We start from the raw sequence: 21,836 nt of genomic DNA, 5'->3' as shown, positions 1-21,836 counted from the left end.
GAGACAGAGTACAGGAAGGAGATAGAGATCTCAGGTGTTAAAATAACAACGTCTCCCACAATGTCAACAAGATGAAGGAGATAGTTACTGACCTCAGGAAGCACTGTGGAGTATGGTGGAGATAGAGAGCTCAGTTACATGGTATTAAGACAACAACATCTCCTTCAATGTCAGCAAGATGAAGGAGCTAGTTATTGACTTCAGGAAACCTGGCAGAATACATGCCCCATTCAGCATTAATGGTGCCAAAGTGGAAATGGTTGAGAGCTTCTAGTTCAAGTTCCTAGGTGTAAATGTACCAACAATCTATCCTGGACCACTGACATTCAAGCTGCGGCCAAAAAAGGCACTCTATGACCCCAACATCATCAGACATGCCAACATCATGCCCATTTGGCATGTCAGCAACAACTCTTACCAATTTCTACAGATGCACCATTGAAATCATACTGTTGGGGTAGATCACAGCTTGGTTTGGGAACAGTTCTGCCAAACACTGCAAGAAATTGTAAAGACTAGTAATATGTAGCCCAAGGAGCTAACATAATAAAAGACCCTTTTCACCACAGTCATTCGTTCTCTCCACTCCTGTCAGGCAAAAGATACAAAAGCTTGGAAGCACGTACCACCGGACTCAGGCACAGTTTCTTCCCCTCTGTTACCAGATATCGGACCTGTTTTTGCATAGCTAGTATTTAGTCCCAATCTTCCAACCTACCACATTGCGAACTTTTACTCTGGAACTCTAATGCTATAATGCTAGAAACTATATTCTGTACTCTGGTATTTTCCACTTTGAATAACCTATTGTACTTGAGATAGACACAAAATGCTGGAGTAACTCCGGGTCGGACAGCATCTCTGGAAAAAGGAATAAGTGATGTTCCGGGTCGAGACACTTCTTCAGACTTCTTGTTATCCATTGTACTTGTGTATAGTATTATCTGATTTAATTGGATTGTATAGTATTATCTGATTGTATAATATTATCTGATTTAATTGGATAGCATACAAACAAAAACTTTTCACTGCATTTCAGTAAATGTGACTGAAATAAACCAATACCGCCTCAGAGTGACACCTTTCTGTAGCTAATCAACTTTGTTTAAAATCTACAGTTTAATTTTGTTCCGATACCCGGCTGAGGCAATAAATATTTACATTATTAAATAATTACTAACTGTTCATTCATAAAAATGCATTGAGGCAGGAAATTGAGGTCATGAATTTCCAGTTTGCTTGTGAAAATACTTACTCATATAATAGGATTTACATATTGCAGGTATCTCCCCGTTAATCCATTGACTTTGAAATGAATGTGAAGGGCATTTTATTTGCACAAGTTATACTTCCCTTCATTTTGGAATCTCCAGGAGGTAAAGATTAATATCCTGATAAACCATAAGGATTGTCAAAGGACTGTGTGTGACAAATAGGGTAATTGTTTTCTATTTAATTTTAAGGTTTTCAAAGATGCGCTTAAAAGAAAGCAGTATGACAAAGAAATGGTTGGGTGCTGAGGTTATGATACCTCCAAATCATGTCCATTCAGGGCGGCCGGCACTGCTTGATCCCAAACCCGCTCTCTTCCTCTCGTTCCGAACTCCTTCCGTTCCATTTTGATCTTTTCTTATTTCTTGTGGTGCAATTATATCTCATCCTCCAATCATCCTTCACCAGCCAGTGCACATGGTGGTCACGCTCCGAATGAAACTAGTATGTCTAAACATGGCAAGTTTACATTTGAAATGTACACTTAATTTTTCCTTTCAAAAGTTATCATGGGTCTACTTCCTTTTTCCAAAATTTCTCACATTGATTCTGATTAGTTGTCTTTTCTTCATTTAATAAAAAAACATAAAATGAATCCATTCAGCCCTAATAGATTGGAATAAATTCTGGCCATAACATAATGAGCCAAAAATCCTTGATGCATAAAGTGACTGAGGGAAATCAGCGAGCCAGGATGTGTTGCTTCATAGTGACAGGTAGCCATCTTGCAAATCATCATGGTAATTTGGACGATGGTTTCCAAGGGCAGCTTTGTTCTGAAACTATAATCTAAAATAAGTTAGTGCCTTTAAACTAGATAATGACAGAAGTAAAAATGTAAATCCCCTCAAAACAGATTAAATGGTTTTAATTTAATTAATGATATCTAAGATTTTATCCACAATGTGACCTTTTTACTTCCTTTCAGATCAGCATATTCATGACGCACTTATCCAACTATGGGAATGATCGGCTGGGACTCTACACCTTTGTGAACTTGGCTAATTTTGTTCACTGCTGGACCAACCTGAAACTGCAGACGTTGCCTCCAGTGCAGCTGGCACACAAATACTTTGAGCTCTTTCCTGAGCAAAAGGAACCACTATGGCAGGTGTGGGCCTCACCTTTCTTAAAATGACGGCAGATATCAGTCTTAATGGCTGCATTTGCACATTGGTCTTTTTACCAAATTAAGCTGTACTTCCCAGGTATTCTCTACTTTGCTGGTATCTCTATCTGTTTTTGATTTTCACCAAAGGGATTTCATCATCTCTCCAAATCCAAGATTAAGAGAAAAGATTAGCACACAACAGCTATTGTAAGGAAGTGAAATTATCCATTCCCTGTCACATGTTCCGTTAAGAGCAACAGAGATTTGCTCTGCCCATGGACTCTGCTAGCATTGATTTCTAACTTCATCTAGTCTGAAGCAGTTGAATATTATGATGTTAGTTATTATTTGAGTTAATTCATAATGTGGCCAAATAACTCTTTGCAAACTGGCAGAACAAGCAGAAAAGTATTTCAGATATATCACTTTGAGAACAATGCAATTTCACTGTAAAATGCTTACCAGCACTTTTGTGAACATGATTAGTGTCAGATGCTTGTTTGAAACTGAATTTTTATTCTGACACCAACCAGGGTTAGAGGGAGGGAGGGACATGATACTTGCTTTAAATTCCATTGCCAGATTTAAAGTTTGATTTATATTTTCAATTATTATCAATCACCCCAAAGGTTTACAATCATTTCACACATTGATTCTTTTTGTTTCTAATAAAGTGATGACAGTGATTAGACTCATTTAGTCTGTGCCGGCTCTCTTAAGGAGCAACCTATTCATGCTGCCCATGCCTTCTTCCCCATGTCCATGCAATGTATTTTCTCTCCTTCAAGTACAGTGGAAGATGACTGGTCTGAATTCCTTGGATTATGCTTGACCGTTCGGACCATACTGGCTTCCATGGAAGCCATCTTTCTTGTATCTTATGCATCTTACGCTCTTTCACATATGCCTATCAATTCCTTTTTGGTTCTTCTTACCATTAACCTACATTGAGAAGTAATTTTAAGTAGTTAATTCATCTATCAGCATGTCTTTGGAAATTTGGGAAGAATAAGAAGCATCTGGAGGAAACCCATTATATCAAGAAGAGAGCATGCACAGGTGAAGATCAAACCCAAGTCGTAGAGTTGTGGAGTACAGTAACGGGCCCTTGGGCTTGACTTATCAATGCAATAAGAAACTCATTTATGCTAAACTCATTTTCTTGCATTCGGCCCATAACCTTTTCTTATCCATATTCCTGACAACACGGGCGGCACGGTAGCGCAGCGGTAGAGTTGCTGCTTTACAGCGAATGCTGCGCCGGAGACTCAGGTTCGATCCTGACTACGGGTGCTGCACTGTAAGGAGTTTGTACGTTCTCCCCGTGACCTGCGTGGGTTTTCTCCGAGATCTTCGGTTTCCTCCCACACTCCAAAGACGTACAGGTATGTAGGTTAATTGGCTGGGTAAATGTAAAAATTGTCCCTAGTGGGTGTAGGATAGTGTTAATGTACGGGGATCACTGGGTGGCACGGACTTGGAGGGCCGAAAAGGCCTGTTTCCGGCTGTATATATATGATATGATATGATATGAAAATGTTTTTTAATCACAGTAATTGCACCAGCCTCTACAACATCCTCTGGCAGCTTGTTCTATCCACCTTCTTTGTGAGAATTTTTTTTGTCAAATCTATTATCTCTCACACCTTAAACGCACACTCTCTAACTATAGACATCCCTACCCTGGGGAAAAGACTGTGACTATCTACTATCTACTGAATGAATGAATGAATGAATGAATGAATGAATAAGTTTATTGGCCAAGTATGCAGATACAAGGAATGTGCCTTGGTGCTCCACTCACAAATGACAACACAAACATACAGTTAACAATCTGTGCCCCTCATCATTTAATAAACTTCCACAAGATCACCCCTCAGCCTCCTGTGCTCTAGTGAGAACAACCCCAGCCTATTCCTCCCCTTGTAATAGAGTCCCTGTAGGTGAGGGAACAGCGTTAACAACTGTGCCATATCTTCTAGTATGTTGCCTAAGTCAAACTCTTGATTTTTGTTTCTCCTCTGTGAAGCTACGTTTGGACCTATTTCAACCATAGAACAAAAACACAATGTTTCCAGAGCTGGGAAAATACATTGAAAAGTACATGGGAAGGAATTCATGCATTCCATGGTGATGATCAGGGGCTTTCCTTTCTGTTCACCATTGTTTTGATTTAAAGTTAATGCCGTTCATTGGGTAGATCTTAAAAACATTTTAGCAAGAGGTTAGATGCATATTGTTTTGATTTTGTGTACACATATTTCTATTTGGAAACTCTGACGAATTTGGCCCACAACTATTAACTCTGACAGTCAGACTTTAAGCCATTGCACTGACTCAGCTGTAAGACCTGAGTCTGTTTCTCTGAGAACAATTGCCATTCATTCTCAATAAACCCTGAGAGATCTACCATTTCACCATCATGTCAGGTTTTCTTTTTGTTGCCAACAGAATCCATGTGATGATAAACGACACAAGGACATCTGGTCCAAAGAGAAAACCTGTGATCGTTTACCAAAATTTCTGGTGGTTGGGCCTCAAAAAACGGGTAAGGTTTAATGAAAAATGTTAATTTTATTCATATGAGCTATTGTCACATTCTATAAGTTGAATGGAGAACAATTAAACATTCAAAGGGTCCTGACCCGAAACATTACCTATCCATGTTCTTCAGGGATGCTGCCTGATCCACTGAGTTACTCCAGTGCTTTGTGTCTTTTTTCTTTAAACATTCAAACTGTTGCATTAAGTACATTGAAATGAAACATTGATGGCTAAGATCAGAATTAGTCATTTCATGCTTATGTTCTTCAGGCATTAATCTGAGACCTAATAAACCATCACCTGGTTTTATGATATTATGAAAGATGCAGAGTCATAAACAAGAAGGGGCAGGTGAATTGTCACAAAAGTTTCCCAAAACTTTAGTGTTGGGGAATCATTGGGCAAAGCCACAACAGTACTTACACATTTTCCAGAATTTCTGTGCCTTTCCCATCTTAATAATGATGATGATTGGGTGGACCGATTTAGAACTTCACATCTTCGAAGTAAACGAGTTTCAGCAGATTCCACAAATATGTCCTCCTCGCTCAGGGAAAGTCATTTTTTCATGTGAAGATCATAGATCAGATCTTCTGTTGCTGTGAAACCACTGGCCATTATTTCAGCAATACCATCAGCACAATGTTCCACTGGGAAACCAGCTCCCAAAGTGTTGGTGTGTCCCAGGGCATCAGACTATACAGCTAGCCAGCAGTCGGAATAGCTTTAACATCTGGTGAGTCTCTGCCCTCTGACTCACGGGTTGCCAAAGCTGCCAGTGTGGTCTCACTCAGAATTCAGTGGCACTCAGGATGTATAAAACAAATACTGTTAAAAATCTATCATTCTTTAGAATGCATATCCTTACACTGAGAATTGATGTAAGTCATTGAATCTAATCTAAATCTATATATTAAAACTCTCGTTTGTTTGTTTGTTCCTGAACTACAGCCAAAATGGTACACGATAGTGCGACAATTTTAGGCCCACCTTACTCACCGTCGTCCCTTTGGTGCTAATGGAAGAAGTTTCATTGAAATTGGTGTTATATTTTTTAAGTTATTCACATTTTAAAGTTTAAATCTATCTCCTAGGGAGGGAGGGAGGGGGGGGAGGGAGGGAGGGAGGGAGGGAGAGGGAGGGAGGGAGAGGGAGGGAGGGGGGAAGGAGGAGGGGGAGGATGGGGGGGAGGGAGGGGGGATAAGGGGGGTGGAGAAGGGGGGAAGGGGGGAGGGGAAGGGGCAGTGAGGGTGGTGGAGGGAGGAGGAGCAAGGGATGGGGAGGTGGGGGGATATGGGGGGTTGAGGGGGATGGAGTGGGGGAGATGGGGAGGGGAAGGGGTAGGGGGGTGGAGGGAGGGGGAGGGGAGGTGGGAGAGGAGGGGGTGGGGGATGGGAGGGGAGGAGGGGGAGTGGAGGGGGGAATGGGAGGGAGAGGGGAGGGAGGAGTGGGGGAGGAGAGGTTTGGACCTAATGGGTCCACTTGGTTTAGTAAATAATAAAAATGCAACCATTTACCTTTTTCTGGGGAGCTCATGTGTTCTGATTATTTGAATGAGAAGACCCATGATGGAGCAAGGTTTTGATCCGGCACAGCCTGAGAAAATTGCTCTGTCCCATTGGAGTCCATGAAGAGTTGACTTGGAGCAGCACAAGAACACCCAGTAACCCAGTACAGGGTATAGGATGCGACCACACATTCAATCTGCAGATTATTTTTGCAATAGAAAGCCTCTCCCTGTATTGTAGAAACGTTCACCATGGGTGGGGGGTAGTGCTGAATATCTGACTAAACGATACCACAGATTCAACACCACAAAGTAGGACAAGGGACGTTCCCAGAATTCTTTCCACTCTTGCCTTGAGCTACCTCAGTTCCTGCAATCCAAGGTTAATTAGTTCTTCAAGGGAGTTCATATATAGCCACAAGTCTCCTTGGAATTCTCGAGAGGAGATTGGTAGCATGTATGGTGGTACATGAAACCTCAATCAAAGGAAACCAGCAAAAAAGGTCATCTGTTTCATGAGGGAACTTTGGATAGCCACGTGCCAGCAAATTGGGTGCAGACTTATTAGATGTACACCAAGGTAACCCTGTGGATGAGTAGTTTTGATGAACTGAAGGTCTTTCCAGCACAATCTGTCATTAATGTAGATACTCAAAACAATGGATTGAACATTTTTAATGGAAATATTTTCCACAGTTCTTGAAAGCTTCATCCTATCCTTGTGTTGGATAGCACTGCGAGAATCATGTTACTTGATTTCTCCAGTGCATTCAACACCATCCAGCCGGGGCTTCTGGGGGGCAAGCTGGAGTGCACAGGAGTGGATCACCACCTCACATCCTGGATTCTGGACTATCTCACCAACCAACCACAGTATGTGAGGACAAAGGACCTGGTCTCGGACAGGGTGGTCTGCAGCACTGGGGTTCCGCAGGGAACAGTGCTAGCTCCATTCTTGTTCACCCTGTACACTGCGGACTTCAGACACAGCTCTGCAGGCTCCTATCTACAGAAGTTCTCTGACGACTCTGCCATCGTCGGCCTCATCACGGGCGACGAGGACAGGGCATACAGAGAACTGATCAAGGAGTTTGTGGACTAATGCCAGCGGAACTGCCTCCGGATCAACGCAGGGAAAACCAGGGAGATGGTGGGAGGTGTCCGCAGGCGCAGCCAGGTGCCCCCGACACCGGTGAACATCCAGGGAATGGACATCGAGAGGGTGGATTCTTATAAGTACCTGGGTGTCTACCTCAACAATAAACTGGACTGGACTGAAAACACTGATGCGCTATACAGAAAGGGCCAGAGCAGACTTTATCTGCTGAGGAGACTCAGGTCCTTTGGAGTGCAGGAGGCACTCCTAAGGACGTTCCACAACACGGTGGCTGCATCGGCCATTTTCTATAGAGTGGTCTGCTGGAGCAGCAGCATCTCAGCGGCGGAAGGGAAGAGACTTGACAAGCTGGTCAAGAAGGCCAGCTCTGTCCTGGGTTGCCCCCTCGACTCAGTGCAGGTGGTGGGAGAGAGGAGGATGATGGCAAAGTTAACATCGCTGCTGGACAACGACTCCCACCCCATGCAGAACACTGTCACCACTGAGTAGCTCCTTCAGTGACAGACTCCTTCACCCCAAGTGTGTGAAGGAGAGATATAATAGGTCCTTCCTTCCTGCTGCTGTGAGACTGCACAACCAGCACTGCTCCCAGCAGACGAGTCAACAATAACAGCTAAGAACACACAGAAAACTGATGACAATTTATGTATCTTTGATTTATAATGAATGATCTCTTGTTCTCTTGCTATCCACTTTGCTGCTGTAACACTGTAAATTTCCCCGGTGTGGGACGAATAAAGGAATATATTATTATTATTATCATTGTTATTATCCCATCAATATTTGCACTATGTGCATATTAAATGGCACAAATTTACAAATACTCAGATCCACATGCAAGCAGGAGTCCAAGGTACATTCATCCACATGACCATTTGATTGACTACAGTGGACATAATATGAGTGAAAAATTAAGCTCGAAATTGTGAATGTCCTCCCAAAATTCGGACAGTTGGCTTCAGGATAGGTCCCATGATCCCATGGATCGGTACTTCCAGTTAGACCTGTCCATGGATGGATTTCCCCAGAGTGAATGCTGTGGCACTGTAAACTGCCCAGTACATACACTATGTTCTCAGTCTTTAAATTTTTTCTCAAATGTTTAGCTATTTTATTTTTATTTTTTATAACATGTGCCAAGATATTCTGATTGTATATGTCAAAGACAATCAAAAACATTCACAGCAGTGAAAATGTTGACAGCCAGTACTTTGGAGGATTGGGTCAAAGCCATTCCATCAGCGCAGCTGGCTACATGCTCACACAGCGGAATCCCTACGTTTCCCTGTTGTCTCCAGGGCCTGATCTGATATATCCGAGGACATTGTGGGAAACTAGAGAGGAAATTGTGGGAAATTGGTTGAAATTTATGAGTAGCCCTTAAATACAGGAGAGGTGCCAGGAGACTGGAGGGAGGCAAATGTTGTGCCTCTTTTCAAGAAGGGCTGCAGGGAAAATGCTGGGAACTATAGGCCGGTGAGCTTAACATCTGTAGTTGGTAAGTTACTGGAGAGTATTCTGAGGGATAGGATATACAGGCATTTGGATGGGCAAGGGCTGATTAGGGATAGTCAGCATGGTTTTGTACGTGGAAGGTCATGTCTCACAAATCTGATTGATTTCTTTTGGACATGACCAAAAAGATTGATGAGGTCGGAGCTGTAGATGTTGTGTACATGGATTTCAGTAAGGCATTCGACAAGGTTCCGCATAGTAGGCTGCTCTGGAAGGTTAGATCGCATGGGATCCAAGGAGAGATAGCAGAATGGATAGCAAATTGACTCCATGGAAGGAAGCAGTGGGTAATGGTGGAAGGTTGCTTCTCAGACTGGATGCCTGTGACAAGTGGTGTGCCTCAGGGGTTGGTGCTGGTCCCGTTACTGTTTGTCATCTATGATTTGGAAAAGAACATACAGGGCAAGATTAGCAAGTTTGCTGATGACACAAGGTTAGTGGTTTTGCAGATAGTGAAGATGGTTGTGAACGATTGCAGCAGGATCTGGATCAATTGGCCAGGTGGGCAGAGGTATGGTTGATGGAATTTAATACAGAGAAGTGTGACGTGTTGCATTTTGGAACGTCGAACAAGGGCAGGACCTACACAGTAAATAGTAGGCCTTTGAGTAGTGTTGTAGAGCAGAGGGATCTAGGAGTACAGGTGTATGGTTTCTTGAAGGTCGAGTCGCAGGTAGATAAGGTGGTCAAAAAGGCTTTTGGCACTTTGGCCTTCATCAGTCAGAGTATTGAGTATAGAAGTTGGGAGGTCATGTTGGAGTTGTATAAGATGTTGGTGAGATTGCATTTAGAATATTGTTTTCTGTTCTGGGCACCATGTCAAAGGAAAGATATTGTCACGCTTGAAAGGGTTCAGAAAAGATTTATGAGGATGTTGCCAGGACTAGAGGGTGTGAGCTATAGGGAAAGGTTGAGTAGGCTGGGTCTCTATTCCATGGAGCACAGGAGGATGAGGGGAGATCTTATAGAGGTATACAAAATCTTGAGAGGAAGAGATCGGGTAGATGCACAGAGTCTTTTGCCCAGAGTAGGGGAATCGAGGACCAGAGGACAGAGGTTCAAGGTGAAGGGGAAAAGATTTAATAGGAATCTGAGAGGTAACTTTTTCATACAAATGGTGGTTGGTGTATGGAACAAGTTGCCTGAGGAGGCAGTTAAGGCTGGGACTATCCCATCGTTTAAGAAACAGTTAGACAGATACATGGATAGGGTCCATATTTTTCAATTACTCCCAACATTTATTTATCACATTATTTCCCCGTAGCTTTTTTTCTATCATATTGATTATGCTGACCACTATCAACAAATATTCAATACATTTTTATTCAGCGAGTATCTTATTTCCAAACAATATCAGATACACAGTTCAGGATGGTGCTCAAATAATGCTCACAATATTCTATATATTTACCTAAAAATGACTGAGTATAATATAAAGGACTAAATAAAACATTAACAATAACACAGAGCTAAGGTTATTCTGTTTGGAGTATTAAACGTAATTGCTGTAAATGGTTGTTTGAAATGTCCAATTTTGTTCAAATGCAACTGTCTATTAATAGTCATTCGCTCATAATGCTGAATACATTAGCACTGCCAGTAGTAATCTGTAATAGTAAATATGTATTCTAATTATTCACTGGGAATTGTTCTGTGTTGTTCCAGCAACCATGAAGTAAAAATGGTGATAATTGACTTATGCTAATATTCAGTAATTGTTGTGTTCTAATTAAATAATCCAGCATTTCACAGACCAATGCGTTTTTCAAGGGCTTTATAGAATGAAGCTCTGCTGATTAACAAGTCGTGGAAAGCAGCTAGCAATTTCTACAGTATACACCAATAAGTTTGCTGGTATTTTCTGTTCCCAGGCACCACTGCTTTGTACCTGTTCCTAATTATGCATCCAGACATCACCAGTAACTTCCCCAACCCAAAGACCTTTGAAGAAGTGCAGTTCTTCAATGGGAATGCTTATCACAAGGGAATTGACTGGTAAGATAGATCAAGCAAAGAGATTTTCTTTCATTAACATTGACTAAATGCACACCATCTGCAGTGAAGTTAATTACTGGCTTTGAAAGGGTGAGATTGTTATTGAGCTTGCATGATGATTAAATGCTTCAGCAGATTCCAAAGATTTTTAGATAAATTTTGAAAGTGGCAATAACATATAAAATTGTTATGGAGTTCTGCAATAACATTAGAAACCTATGTTAAGTGAAATATGACTGGTTATTAGGGCCTGCACCATGTGTTTGGGCTGTCAAAACTTTCACCGTTACTTGGAGTCAAAGAGGTATACAGCAGAGAAACAGACCCTTTGGCTCAACTCATCCATGCCCCCATCTAAGTTAGTTCCTTTTGCCCTGGTTTGGCCTAAACCTTTCCTATCCACGTGCCTGACAAATACAAGCCATGGGCCTGTTTACATACGACATGACTCCCTAACTATCTCACACAACCCAGGTCACCCTACTCCTTTCCCCACCTCTGTATACTCATCTACCATCCCCGAATCCCATTTTTTCCTTTTATTTCCCCTCTTTCCACTCCACCCTGTTGTGTTCCAGCCATATCCATCACTCTGGCTTTACATTTCACTCTTCAACTTCTTTCCTTATCTGATACCTTTTAGTCTCCTTTTCATCTCTAGCCTTTGTCATCTACTGCTCTAATCTGCCAATTAACCCCCCCCCCCAACTTTAACAAACTATCACTTGCCACACTTTGTCCCATCCCCACCTCTCTTTTCCAGCTTTCTCTCCCGCTCCATCAGTCTGAAGAAAGAGCCTGACCTAAACCCTGACTTAAAACATCATCTGTCCTATCCCTCCACAGATGCTGCCTGACCAGCTGAGTTTTACCAGTAGTATTTTTTACCTAGATGTCAGTATTCCCTTTAAGCACACCCTGTTCCCTGAAAAATGTTTACATTGTCGAGTCATATCTGAAAAATTATATTGACTTAGAAGTGTTTGGGAGTTTTAGTAATCATAACATTTAACAGTTCATAAAATATTGTTGTCCGCCATCACCAGCGTGTTCCAGATTAACAATGTTTCCACTCCTTGTAATTCCTCTCATGTGATGAGACCAGACTAGACACATCCACAAAAGTGACCACATTCCCTGGCTTAACCAGCTGTTAAAGATTATATGAATATTTCTGTTTCTGACATTGCAAAACTATTAGAAATATTCAATATATAAGATTTGTTCAGAACTATAAAAATATATATTTTAATTTTGTAACTACTCTGTTTCATGCTATACCACTTCCATTAGTTTGTCAGGTGTTACATGGTATAGGTTGTTTCAGCGGATTTTGCAGCCCAGGTGCAGAATTCCTTAGCTTTCCAGTCAGCTGCTGGACTCCATCGGAAAATCTTGTGAGCAAATTTCAATAGTTACAACCTGTTGCTTTTCGCTTGTTATTTTGTGACGACCAGCAAAGTAAAACAATATTTGTATTCCTTGTGCAAGTTCACTGTCAGGGTATGGAATTCTCAAGTTTATTCCAGGTGGAGTCCATTTCAGGAAGTCTGAAGCATGCAGACTTTGAATTTTCATCCGCTAAAGTGAATATAGTGCACAACCAGTTTCCCACAGTCAAAAATATTAATTACAGAACAGTGGGAGAGACAAAAATAATGAACAGAATTATGGTGTAAAGTTCAATACCAAAGTAGGTAACCTAAGATATTAATATTTATCGTGGACCGTTCAAAAATCAAATATTCTGGAGGGCCGAAAAGGCCTGTTTCCGGCTGTAGATATATGATATGATATGATAGTGAATATAATCCTGCATTTGCCATATTGATGCACTTGCAGATATCCTGAATATTCAGAAAAACAAAATAGTGATTTTGATTCAAATATAAAAAGGGACCAAACTAACATCCACTTTCACTGAGAAATGTTAAGGAGTGGGAAATGTTGCAGATGTTTAATAACTAGTGAATTATTTAACTTTGACTGTGATCTCAGAACTAAAGGCTACACTAAAACTAGCCGTCCTTCAACTTAGTCTAGATATTGAGAAAAAATCCTTTTCAGGTAGCAGAAAAAAAATCATGGCAGGATTAAACTACTCTGTAACAATTTACCCTTCTTAAAAAAAAACAATTATCTGTTCCAAATGGGATTTATGGCTGCAGGGATAAGAACAGAGATAATCAGATATTACCTGGAACAATGTGGTTTATCTGTATCCGTGACCAAGTTTGTATAACACAAAACTGAAATGGAAATGTGGTCTAAACTTTCATTTATTTGAACAATTTTCCATTGTGTTTTGCCAAGAAATAAACAGATACGGTAAATTTTAAAACTATATGTTTGGCAGTGTATTCATTATATCCATTCAATGGCAGTGTGTCAATTCTTACACTCATGAATATTGCAGTAATATGTCTGATGGTTGTCTATATCTCTAATCTATTTTTTAGCATAAAGCAGTTATTCCTTAAAGTGAGTCTTTGTTACATTCCATGGTGGTTCTCCATGATTATCCTTCACACCTTTGAGAGAAGATGTAGAGAAATCCCAGAGGAATGATGTCGATCCCATTTCATAGAATTATAGCACAGAAGGAGACTTCTTGTAAGAACAATTCAGTTAGTTGGGTTCCTTTGCTTCTTCCCCGGTTTCCTCCCAATTCCATTTTTTCAAAGCTCCAATAAAATCTGCTTCCACAAACCTTTTCAGGCTTGCCATTCTTTTAATTTGCTCATTTGTAAGGATCGCCCCTGAGTCTAGATAGGCTCAATCATTCTGCTTGCAAGCGTTTCCCAAGCCTATCCAATGGCTTTGAGGTCAAGTAGTTCATTGGATTGAACACTTCCAGCCCTAACCATCAACTTTGTGGTCTTCTCGTTTAAAATGGATGATATACAGCAATGTAGGCAATCCATTTTATAATACTCCTGACTCCTTATTTGCAGTCTTTTTAGTAGATCTTATCCTGCTGCACGATGAGGCTGCTGCACACTTGCACTGAATAGGTGCTGGTTCTCATCTGGCATCTTGAAGCTAGCTCACATACAACTTAGAGTCAGCTCAAATCCAACATTGTGGTTTTCAAAAAATGGAGTTGCATAGGTACTTAATGGGAAATAAAAACAATCAGAGCTACAGGGAAGAAGCAAAGGAACAGAACTAACTGAATTGTTCTTACAAAAAGTCTCCTTCTGTGCTGCAGCAATACAATGAAATTAGATCTACATCATTCCTCTGGGATTTCTATACACCTTCTCTCAAAGGTGGGAAGGATAATCAGGGAGAACCACTGTGGAAAGTAACAGGGACTCACTTTAAGGAATAACCTCTTTATGCTTAAAATTACATTACAGATACAGACAGCCATCAGACATATTGCTGTATTAGAGTGGATGTGGAGAGGATGTTTCCAGTGGTGGGATAGTCTCGGACTGGAGGGCACAGCCTCAGAGTAAAAGTTCACCTTTAAAATGGAGATGAGAAGTAATTTATTTAGCAGAGGTTGGTGAATCTGTGGAATTAATTGCCACCGATGGCTGTGGAGGCCAAGTCATCGGGTGTTTTTAAAGCAGAGATGAATAGATTTGTGATTAGTAAGGGCGTCAAAGATTACGTAAAGGAGACAGCAGGAGAATGGGGTTACGAAGAAAAAAATGTATCAGTCATGATCTACTCAATGGGTCAAATGGCCTAATTCTGCTCATATCTTATGATCCATATGAACAATGGTGCAGTCACATTTTGTAGCTTACTTTAGTGTTTTCGCCAACATTCTCATAAGGCAACATAAACCAGCTAAGACGATTGGTGACTAGTCTAGCTGATCCATCAGCAGAGCGAAGGTACCTCGCTACCAGGCACAGAAGTCTTTGCTGTGACTCTGTATTGCACCCACTGGCTTATACATCCCAAATAATGAAAGCTTGTTTCTCACCTATTTTTGTAGGTACATGAATTTTTTTCCTATCCCTTCTAATGTGACCACAGACTTTTTGTTTGAGAAGAGCGCAAACTACCTTCACTCTGAAGATGCTCCAAAACGAGCTGCTGCCCTCTTGCCGAAGGTGAAGATAATTACCATCCTCATCAACCCTTCGGATCGGGCCTACTCCTGGTACCAGGTAATCCTGACCATTCCGCTTGCTTGGGCGTACGCTCAAAGTCCCCCGTTGAATTAAGTTTTTGCAGGAAGCCGACTGGATTCTGTTTCTTGCGATGCCCACAGCACCAGCGAGCCCATGAGGATCCAGCAGCCCTGCGTTACAGTTTTTATGAGGTGATTACGGCAGGCCGAAGAGCCGCTCCCGAACTTCGGGCCCTCCATAACCGGTGTCTGGTGCCTGGTTGGTACGCAGCTCATATCGAGAGGTGGCTAACATACTACCCCGCTAGTCAGGTGAGCACTTAAATGCACAAGAAGCAACTCTTTTACTGACTTGTTCTTTGCCATTCATTTCTCACTATGTTTTAGTAAGTTCCGCAGGTTGTTCGATCTTTTTCGCTATCTTAAATCCTACTGGCAGCCAGGAACACAGAAATAGTAAAGCCACAGCAGTACCTCCAACAACCATTAATACCATTCCACGTTTACCACGGTAGGAAAAGTGATTGGAAGCAAGTTTGATGATGGTCAGTCCTTCCCTATCCCCACTCTGCCGGCCTTCCATGCTGGCGTTAAATGAAGGGTAATCTCGCTGGAATTTAGAAGATTGAGGGGGGATCTTATAGAAACTTACAAAATTCTTAAAAGGTTGGACAGGCTAGATGAAGGAAGATTGTTCCCGATGTTGGGGAAGTCCAGAACAAGGGGTCACAGTTTAAGGATAAGGGGGAAGTCTTTTAGGACCGAGATGAGAAAGTTTTTTTTCACACAGAGTGGTGAATCTGTGGAATTCTCTGCCACAGAAGGTAGTTGAGGCCAGTTCATTGGCTATATTTAAGAGGGAGTTAGATGTGGCCCTTGTTGCTAAAGGGATCCGGGGGTATGGAGAGAAGGCAGGTACGGGATACTGAGCTGGATGATCAGCCATGATCATATTGAATGGCGGTGCAGGCTCAAAGGGCCGAATGGCCTACTCCTGCACCTATGTTTCTATGTTTCTAATCCTGGCACTCTGTGGCAGAGAGTGAAACACCAAACCACTTGCACTGTTTCCTTTTATGAAATTAACCTACAGGAGATTTTCACTCAGATTTTTACTCTGACCCTGGGGTGTTTGTAGGAAAATAACTGCAGATGCTGGTACAAATCGAAGGTATCACAAAATGCTGGAGTAACTCAGCGGGTCAGGCAGCATCTCTGGAGAGAAGGAATAGGTGATGTTTCGGGTCGAGACCCTTCTTCAGACTGAAGAAGGGGCTCGACCTGAAATGTCACCCATTCCTCTTCAGAGATGCTACCTGACCCGCTGAGTTACTCCAGCATTTTGTGATACCTGGAGTGTTTGTGCATCACTGTTTTTGGCCCTGATATTGATGGGAAGGCAGTGAGGGTGAGGAGAAGATTAAGAAAATGAAGCTTCCAGGATAGCAAGGACCCATGGATCCAACTGCAATTAATTGTGGAACTGCATTATCGTTGTCCTTATTGTTTAGTTATTCTGCCTAACAGACAGACTTGGTGCCACAGGTTCAGCAAGCAAATTCAGGTGAAAACATCAACAGCGACCCCATAATCAAGGTTATTTGGAGATAATCTCTTGGAAAGCCCATGGTCAAATGTGGATTTGGAAGTAGGAGGGGGGAGGAGGGACTGTCACTTGTGGAAGGGTGTTTGGAGGCACCAGGATGGGATGCTTTTGGAGCAAGAACAGGAAACACTAAAATTATTCTTGAGCTGATCATAGCACCTTACATCCTGAAAAGGCCAATCACCTTTTGTGACCAACAACTACAATCTCCACTGTCAGACAATTTGCTTCAGGCAACCTCTTCTGCAACAGGCAATTTTAAATTAGCCCTCTAGTATTGCCAAGTGGGAGATGGTTTAAACTGTAGCATCTAACCATTCCTCTTGAGGGGACATTTAGATGCACTGATGTCAACCACTTAATCAGCAGGGACCAGCGTGGGTGTGCTTAACATTGGAATGTACTCCCTCGATTTAATCCCCAAGTGCAAATTGAATGTTGGCTATAGCTTTCCTTTCTATGTGGAGAACCTGTTCTGAACGTTTCCTTATTATAGTGCAAGCTCATGAAGGTTACTAGTTTTACATCTCCTATGTCTTTATCAGGAAAAGAAAACCAAATAAGTTTGTTATTTACATACTCAATTCACAATGCATTCAAGAAAGTCAAAGCATTGTTTTTAATTGACAATGATGGTGGTAAACGAAAATCTGATTTTAAAATTTCCCCCAAAAAGTTTGGTCTGACAGATCCCATTGCATTTTCCAAGTTTTAATTTCATTATTTGAGAAGTTTTCCTCCCAAGATTCTATTACGAACAACTTCTTCCTCACTGCTATCAGACTCTTGAACCAATCACTTCTTTCCCAGAGGTGCTGCCATGTATTCTTACTCATTGCTCCACTTCATTTGGTTATTCCATTATTGTAGTTTTATTATTTTTTTGCACTGTTTCGATTGCATGACAATTTTGCACCATTCTGTCATTTTGCACACGTCATTGTATTTATTGTATTTATCATTATTGCGTGTATACTCTGTGTGCTTCATGTGAACAAGGAATTTCATTGCACCCTGGTGCATATGACAATAAAGTAACCTGAAACTGAACATGGCAACACACCTTCTCACAATTTATTGTCACTGGCAGGTTGTTGCATTTGGGAACAAACAAGATTTATTTTAAATCAGAGGAAAACTTGCAATGCATTTTTTCTGGAAGAAAAGAAACAGTACGAATGTCACTTTAATACCTTTAGACATCTTTAAGGCAACAATAAAGAAATTCAAAAATATATTTAGTAATAACTATGGTTAGAGCAGTCAAACCTGCCAGCCTGTCTTGTGGCAGCTTTAAGTGGTGTCTTTTTGGAGGGATTTCATAAATTTAAATTAGCTGCACTTGGCCATCTGGAAAAAAGCTGTGAAATTGAGAGCGACTGATTTTTTTTGTGTCAAACCTGTGGCAGTAAATTCATTGCTGCTTGCCAAGGGGAAATCTAACCTAACAGCTCAAATCTTAGCACACTTTATCAACTCCCTCACACTGTGTGAAACAGCCCACTAAATCAGAAAGCTACCAAGTGACAGCCAGATAGATGTGGATAGTTGCTTTTAAAAATTTTAGTGCTTGCCCTATTCTTGCATTTTTGTTTCAATAATTCATTGTCTGGTAACAATATCTGATTGAAACTGGTTTTAGTTACACATTATAGATGGGCACAAACTGAGGATTGATCCTGCTGCGGTTATGGATGGTGTGCAGAAATTCCTTGGACTTTCCCAATACTACAATTATTCTCAAGCTCTGATGTAAGTTTACGATACGCTTGCAACTTTAATGATTAAATGTTGTATAGATACTGTAGTCCCTATTCTGCCGCCTTGGCAATGATGAACTTGGGCTTGTGGGATTTGGGTTCAGATCTATGCATGCAATCCTCTGTCAACTCCATTTCAAAGAACAGCAAAATGCAAACAAGAATGATGTGTGATATGAATTTTATTATGTGATTTAATGTTCTGGGAAAAAAAATCACATTCCTTAAACACCCTTCCCCATTCCATCAGCCCCCCACCAGTGCTTCGCCCTAATAAAATAGTCACTTACATTGGACCAGTTTGCTGAAATAAAAACAGAACATGCTGGAAAACCTCAGCAGGCCAAAGCAGCATCTGAGGAAAGAGAAACAGAGTTAATATAAACACAAACAGCTGGAGTAACTCAGCGGGACAGGCAGCATCTCTGGAGTCTGTAGAAGGGTCTCGACCCGAAATGTCACCCATTCCATCTCTCCAGAGATGCTGCCTGTCCCGCTGAGTTACTCCAGCATTTGCATCTATCTTCAATAAACAATAGACAATAGATGCTGGAGTAGGCCATTCGGCCCTTCGAGCCTGCACCGCCATTCATTATGATCATGGCTGATCATTCTCAATCAGTACCCCGTTCCTGCCTTCTCCCCATACCCCCTGACTCTGCTATCCTTAAGAGCTTTATCTAGCTCTCTCTTGAATGCATTCAGAGTGTTGGCCTCCACTGCCTTCTGAGGCAGAGAATTCCACAGATTCACAAGTCTCTGACTGAAAAAGTTTTTCCTCATCTCCGTTCTAAATGGCCTACCCCTTATTCTTAAACTGTGGCCCATGGTTCTGGACTCCCCCAACATTGGGAACATGTTTCCTGCCTCTAACGTGTCCAACCCCTTAATAATCTTATATGTTTCGATAAGATCGGTTTAAACTAGCATCTGCAGTTCCTTCCTACACAACAGAGTTAATGTTTCAGGTCCAGAACCCTTTGTCAGAACTGGGAAAGAGGGAAAACGGATTAGTTTTCAGTAGCAGAGAAGATGGAGGAGGAATTAGTAGAAGATGTGGAATAACTCTTAAAGGGTGAGACCACATCAGTTCATGTGGGAGTTAAAAGCACATTATGCTCTTTGTCTGTGTTGGGCATTACTCATTGCAGGCAGAGAGACATGCCCAGCAAACCAATAATGGAGAGAGAGAAATTGAGCTAAAATCACAGATGACTGCGAAAGATAGTCAGTTGTGGTAGAATGAGCGATAGAACTGCTTGAAATTGGAGAATTCACAATTAAGTCCAGAAGGCTGCAACATGCCCAGGCTCAGGACGAGGTGTTGCTCCCCATGCTTGCATTTGGCCCCATTTTAACTAATGGATTGGTCAGACTATGGTTCAGGAAAATTTAATTTTTAAACCTGAGTTTTCAAAGAAAATGTTTTAAACATCCACACATTTTGTTTTGCCAATATTAACTAAGAAGTACATCATCTTTCACTGCAATGCTTAGTATCTTTGCTCCTTCCTGATCTTAGTGCACTGCAGGGTATCATTCTCTGGTCAGTAATAAACCTGAGAATCAATTTTTAGCACTTTCTCAATCAACACCATTTTTACAAATCTCTTTACTAAATTCATCAGTTTACAAGGCATAAGCACTGCCATGGTTGTGTTGGAGGCAGGTACGATAGTGGCATTTTAAGAGGCTTTTAGATAGTCTGGTGGATGCGCAGCAAATTGAGGGACATGGATCATGTGCAGTCAGAGGAGATTAATTTAACTTGGCATTGGGTTCACCATGGACATTGTGGGCTGAAGGACCTGTTCCTTTGCTGTACTTTCCTGTGTTCAAAGCTAGTTTCTCTTCATATTGTAATTACTTTGTTAAGTCTGTTCCTCTTGGGTTCTGGCTTGGTCTGGGTGAGCATGTGAAATGCTGTTCACCAACTAGGCAGTCCATGGGGCTGGACTCCTTCTAGTTCGAGATGTTAGCAAGTCCAAGGTAAACAATCCAGCTGCTGTTCATTTGCACAAAAATAAAACGTCATTACTCTCACCCCATCACGTTTATTTTGTAGCATTGAATTCTCCAAATTACAGTGCATGATGTATGTCCTATAAGGATAGGGCATTGTAATCTTGAGAATTCAATATTTCAAAATAACTTTTATTCTAGGTCTTGGAATAGTTCTCTAAACTGTAATAAAAACATTGGAAGGTAAATTATGACCAAAAAAAACAGATTAAAATGTTCAAATCACCAAGCAGAAGTATTTTTAAACAGATATAAAATGACGATTGAATGTGGAGAGGATCAGCTCTCAGACAATTGTTAACGTTAACTGGAATTGTTTAATTTCTACAAGATTTGCCATTTTAAATACTGGCCAACTTCGAATATTAACTGCATATATGGATTTCATCTTTTAAACAATTAAAAGCACCTTATGGAGAGGATATTTTCTAAAAAGATATCATTAAAAATGTACAGATTAAATAGATGAAATATGAGTATGCAGTAAATAGTGATACCATTCTCTAAATGTGGATTTAACTACATGTTATTTTGAAATAGATTTACGTGTTGCATTTCTATTAGCTTTTAATGTAGATGTTAACCTTGTGGACATTACATAGTTTAATTGATAATGGCTGAAGATGGTGCCTTATGAATTTCAGGTTTGATCCACAAAAAGGCTTCTGGTGCCAGTTGCTCGATGGAGGGAAGACAAAATGTCTGGGAAAAAGCAAAGGCAGGAAATATCCAGCAATGGATGTAGAGGTATTTCTCTTTAAAGAAAAGAATAGTTGTTTAATCCTGGTACAGATTTCACACCAAATTGACATGTTTTATTTTGCTTTGTTGCCCTCATGGGAGGAATCTCCACTCCTCTAATAATGAGCACTATTTCTCTTTTTGCAAGCGCCCAATGGAAAATTGTGATGTGTGCTTGCAGTTTTCAGATGCACTGTATGTGAGGACTTTAAAATCTCGCTTTTTATCAGCACATCTACTTTCTGCTTTAAAAATGCCAACATCCATCTTGCACCAAAGACCAGGGGTTAAATATGAAAAAATCACAAAGCATATTTCTGCATGTATTAATTTCGGTTTCACTCCATACTGGTATTTTATCTTTAGGAAATGATTTGGGTCAAGATCTACTCCTGTCATAATGTATTTTAGTAAAATCTGCACGAGTTTGCTAATTTAACCATGCTGAGCATTTCAAATCATTCAATTCATCATTTCAATTCATCTTTTAAATTCAGCTGCCCAGATGTTAGGGACCTTTTGCCAGCTCACAACTATCCCCAGGGTGGAATAG

At 41.0% G+C, this 21,836-nt stretch overlaps 1 protein-coding gene across 4 annotated transcripts in view; it reads left to right on the top strand.

Moving 5' to 3' along the window:
- LOC144595246 (bifunctional heparan sulfate N-deacetylase/N-sulfotransferase 4-like) overlaps window positions 1-21,836 on the top strand; it is a 717,307-nt gene that overhangs the window by 677,041 nt on the left and 18,430 nt on the right. For all 4 annotated transcript variants that reach the window (XM_078402506.1, XM_078402496.1, XM_078402516.1 and 1 more), the window contains 7 exons: window positions 2,201-2,383; window positions 4,835-4,931; window positions 10,938-11,061; window positions 15,017-15,191; window positions 15,296-15,466; window positions 18,403-18,512; window positions 21,187-21,289. In XM_078402506.1, coding sequence (XP_078258632.1) covers window positions 2,201-2,383; window positions 4,835-4,931; window positions 10,938-11,061; window positions 15,017-15,191; window positions 15,296-15,466; window positions 18,403-18,512; window positions 21,187-21,289 — 963 coding nt within the window. The remainder of the gene's footprint in view (window positions 1-2,200; window positions 2,384-4,834; window positions 4,932-10,937; window positions 11,062-15,016; window positions 15,192-15,295; window positions 15,467-18,402; window positions 18,513-21,186; window positions 21,290-21,836) is intronic.

This window comes from Rhinoraja longicauda, chromosome 1, assembly GCF_053455715.1.
Source record: "Rhinoraja longicauda isolate Sanriku21f chromosome 1, sRhiLon1.1, whole genome shotgun sequence".
In the NCBI taxonomy this organism is placed as follows: Eukaryota; Metazoa; Chordata; class Chondrichthyes; order Rajiformes; family Arhynchobatidae; genus Rhinoraja; species Rhinoraja longicauda.
Note: the sequence above shows the minus strand (reverse complement) of the source record. Positions and strands in the feature narration are given on the sequence as shown.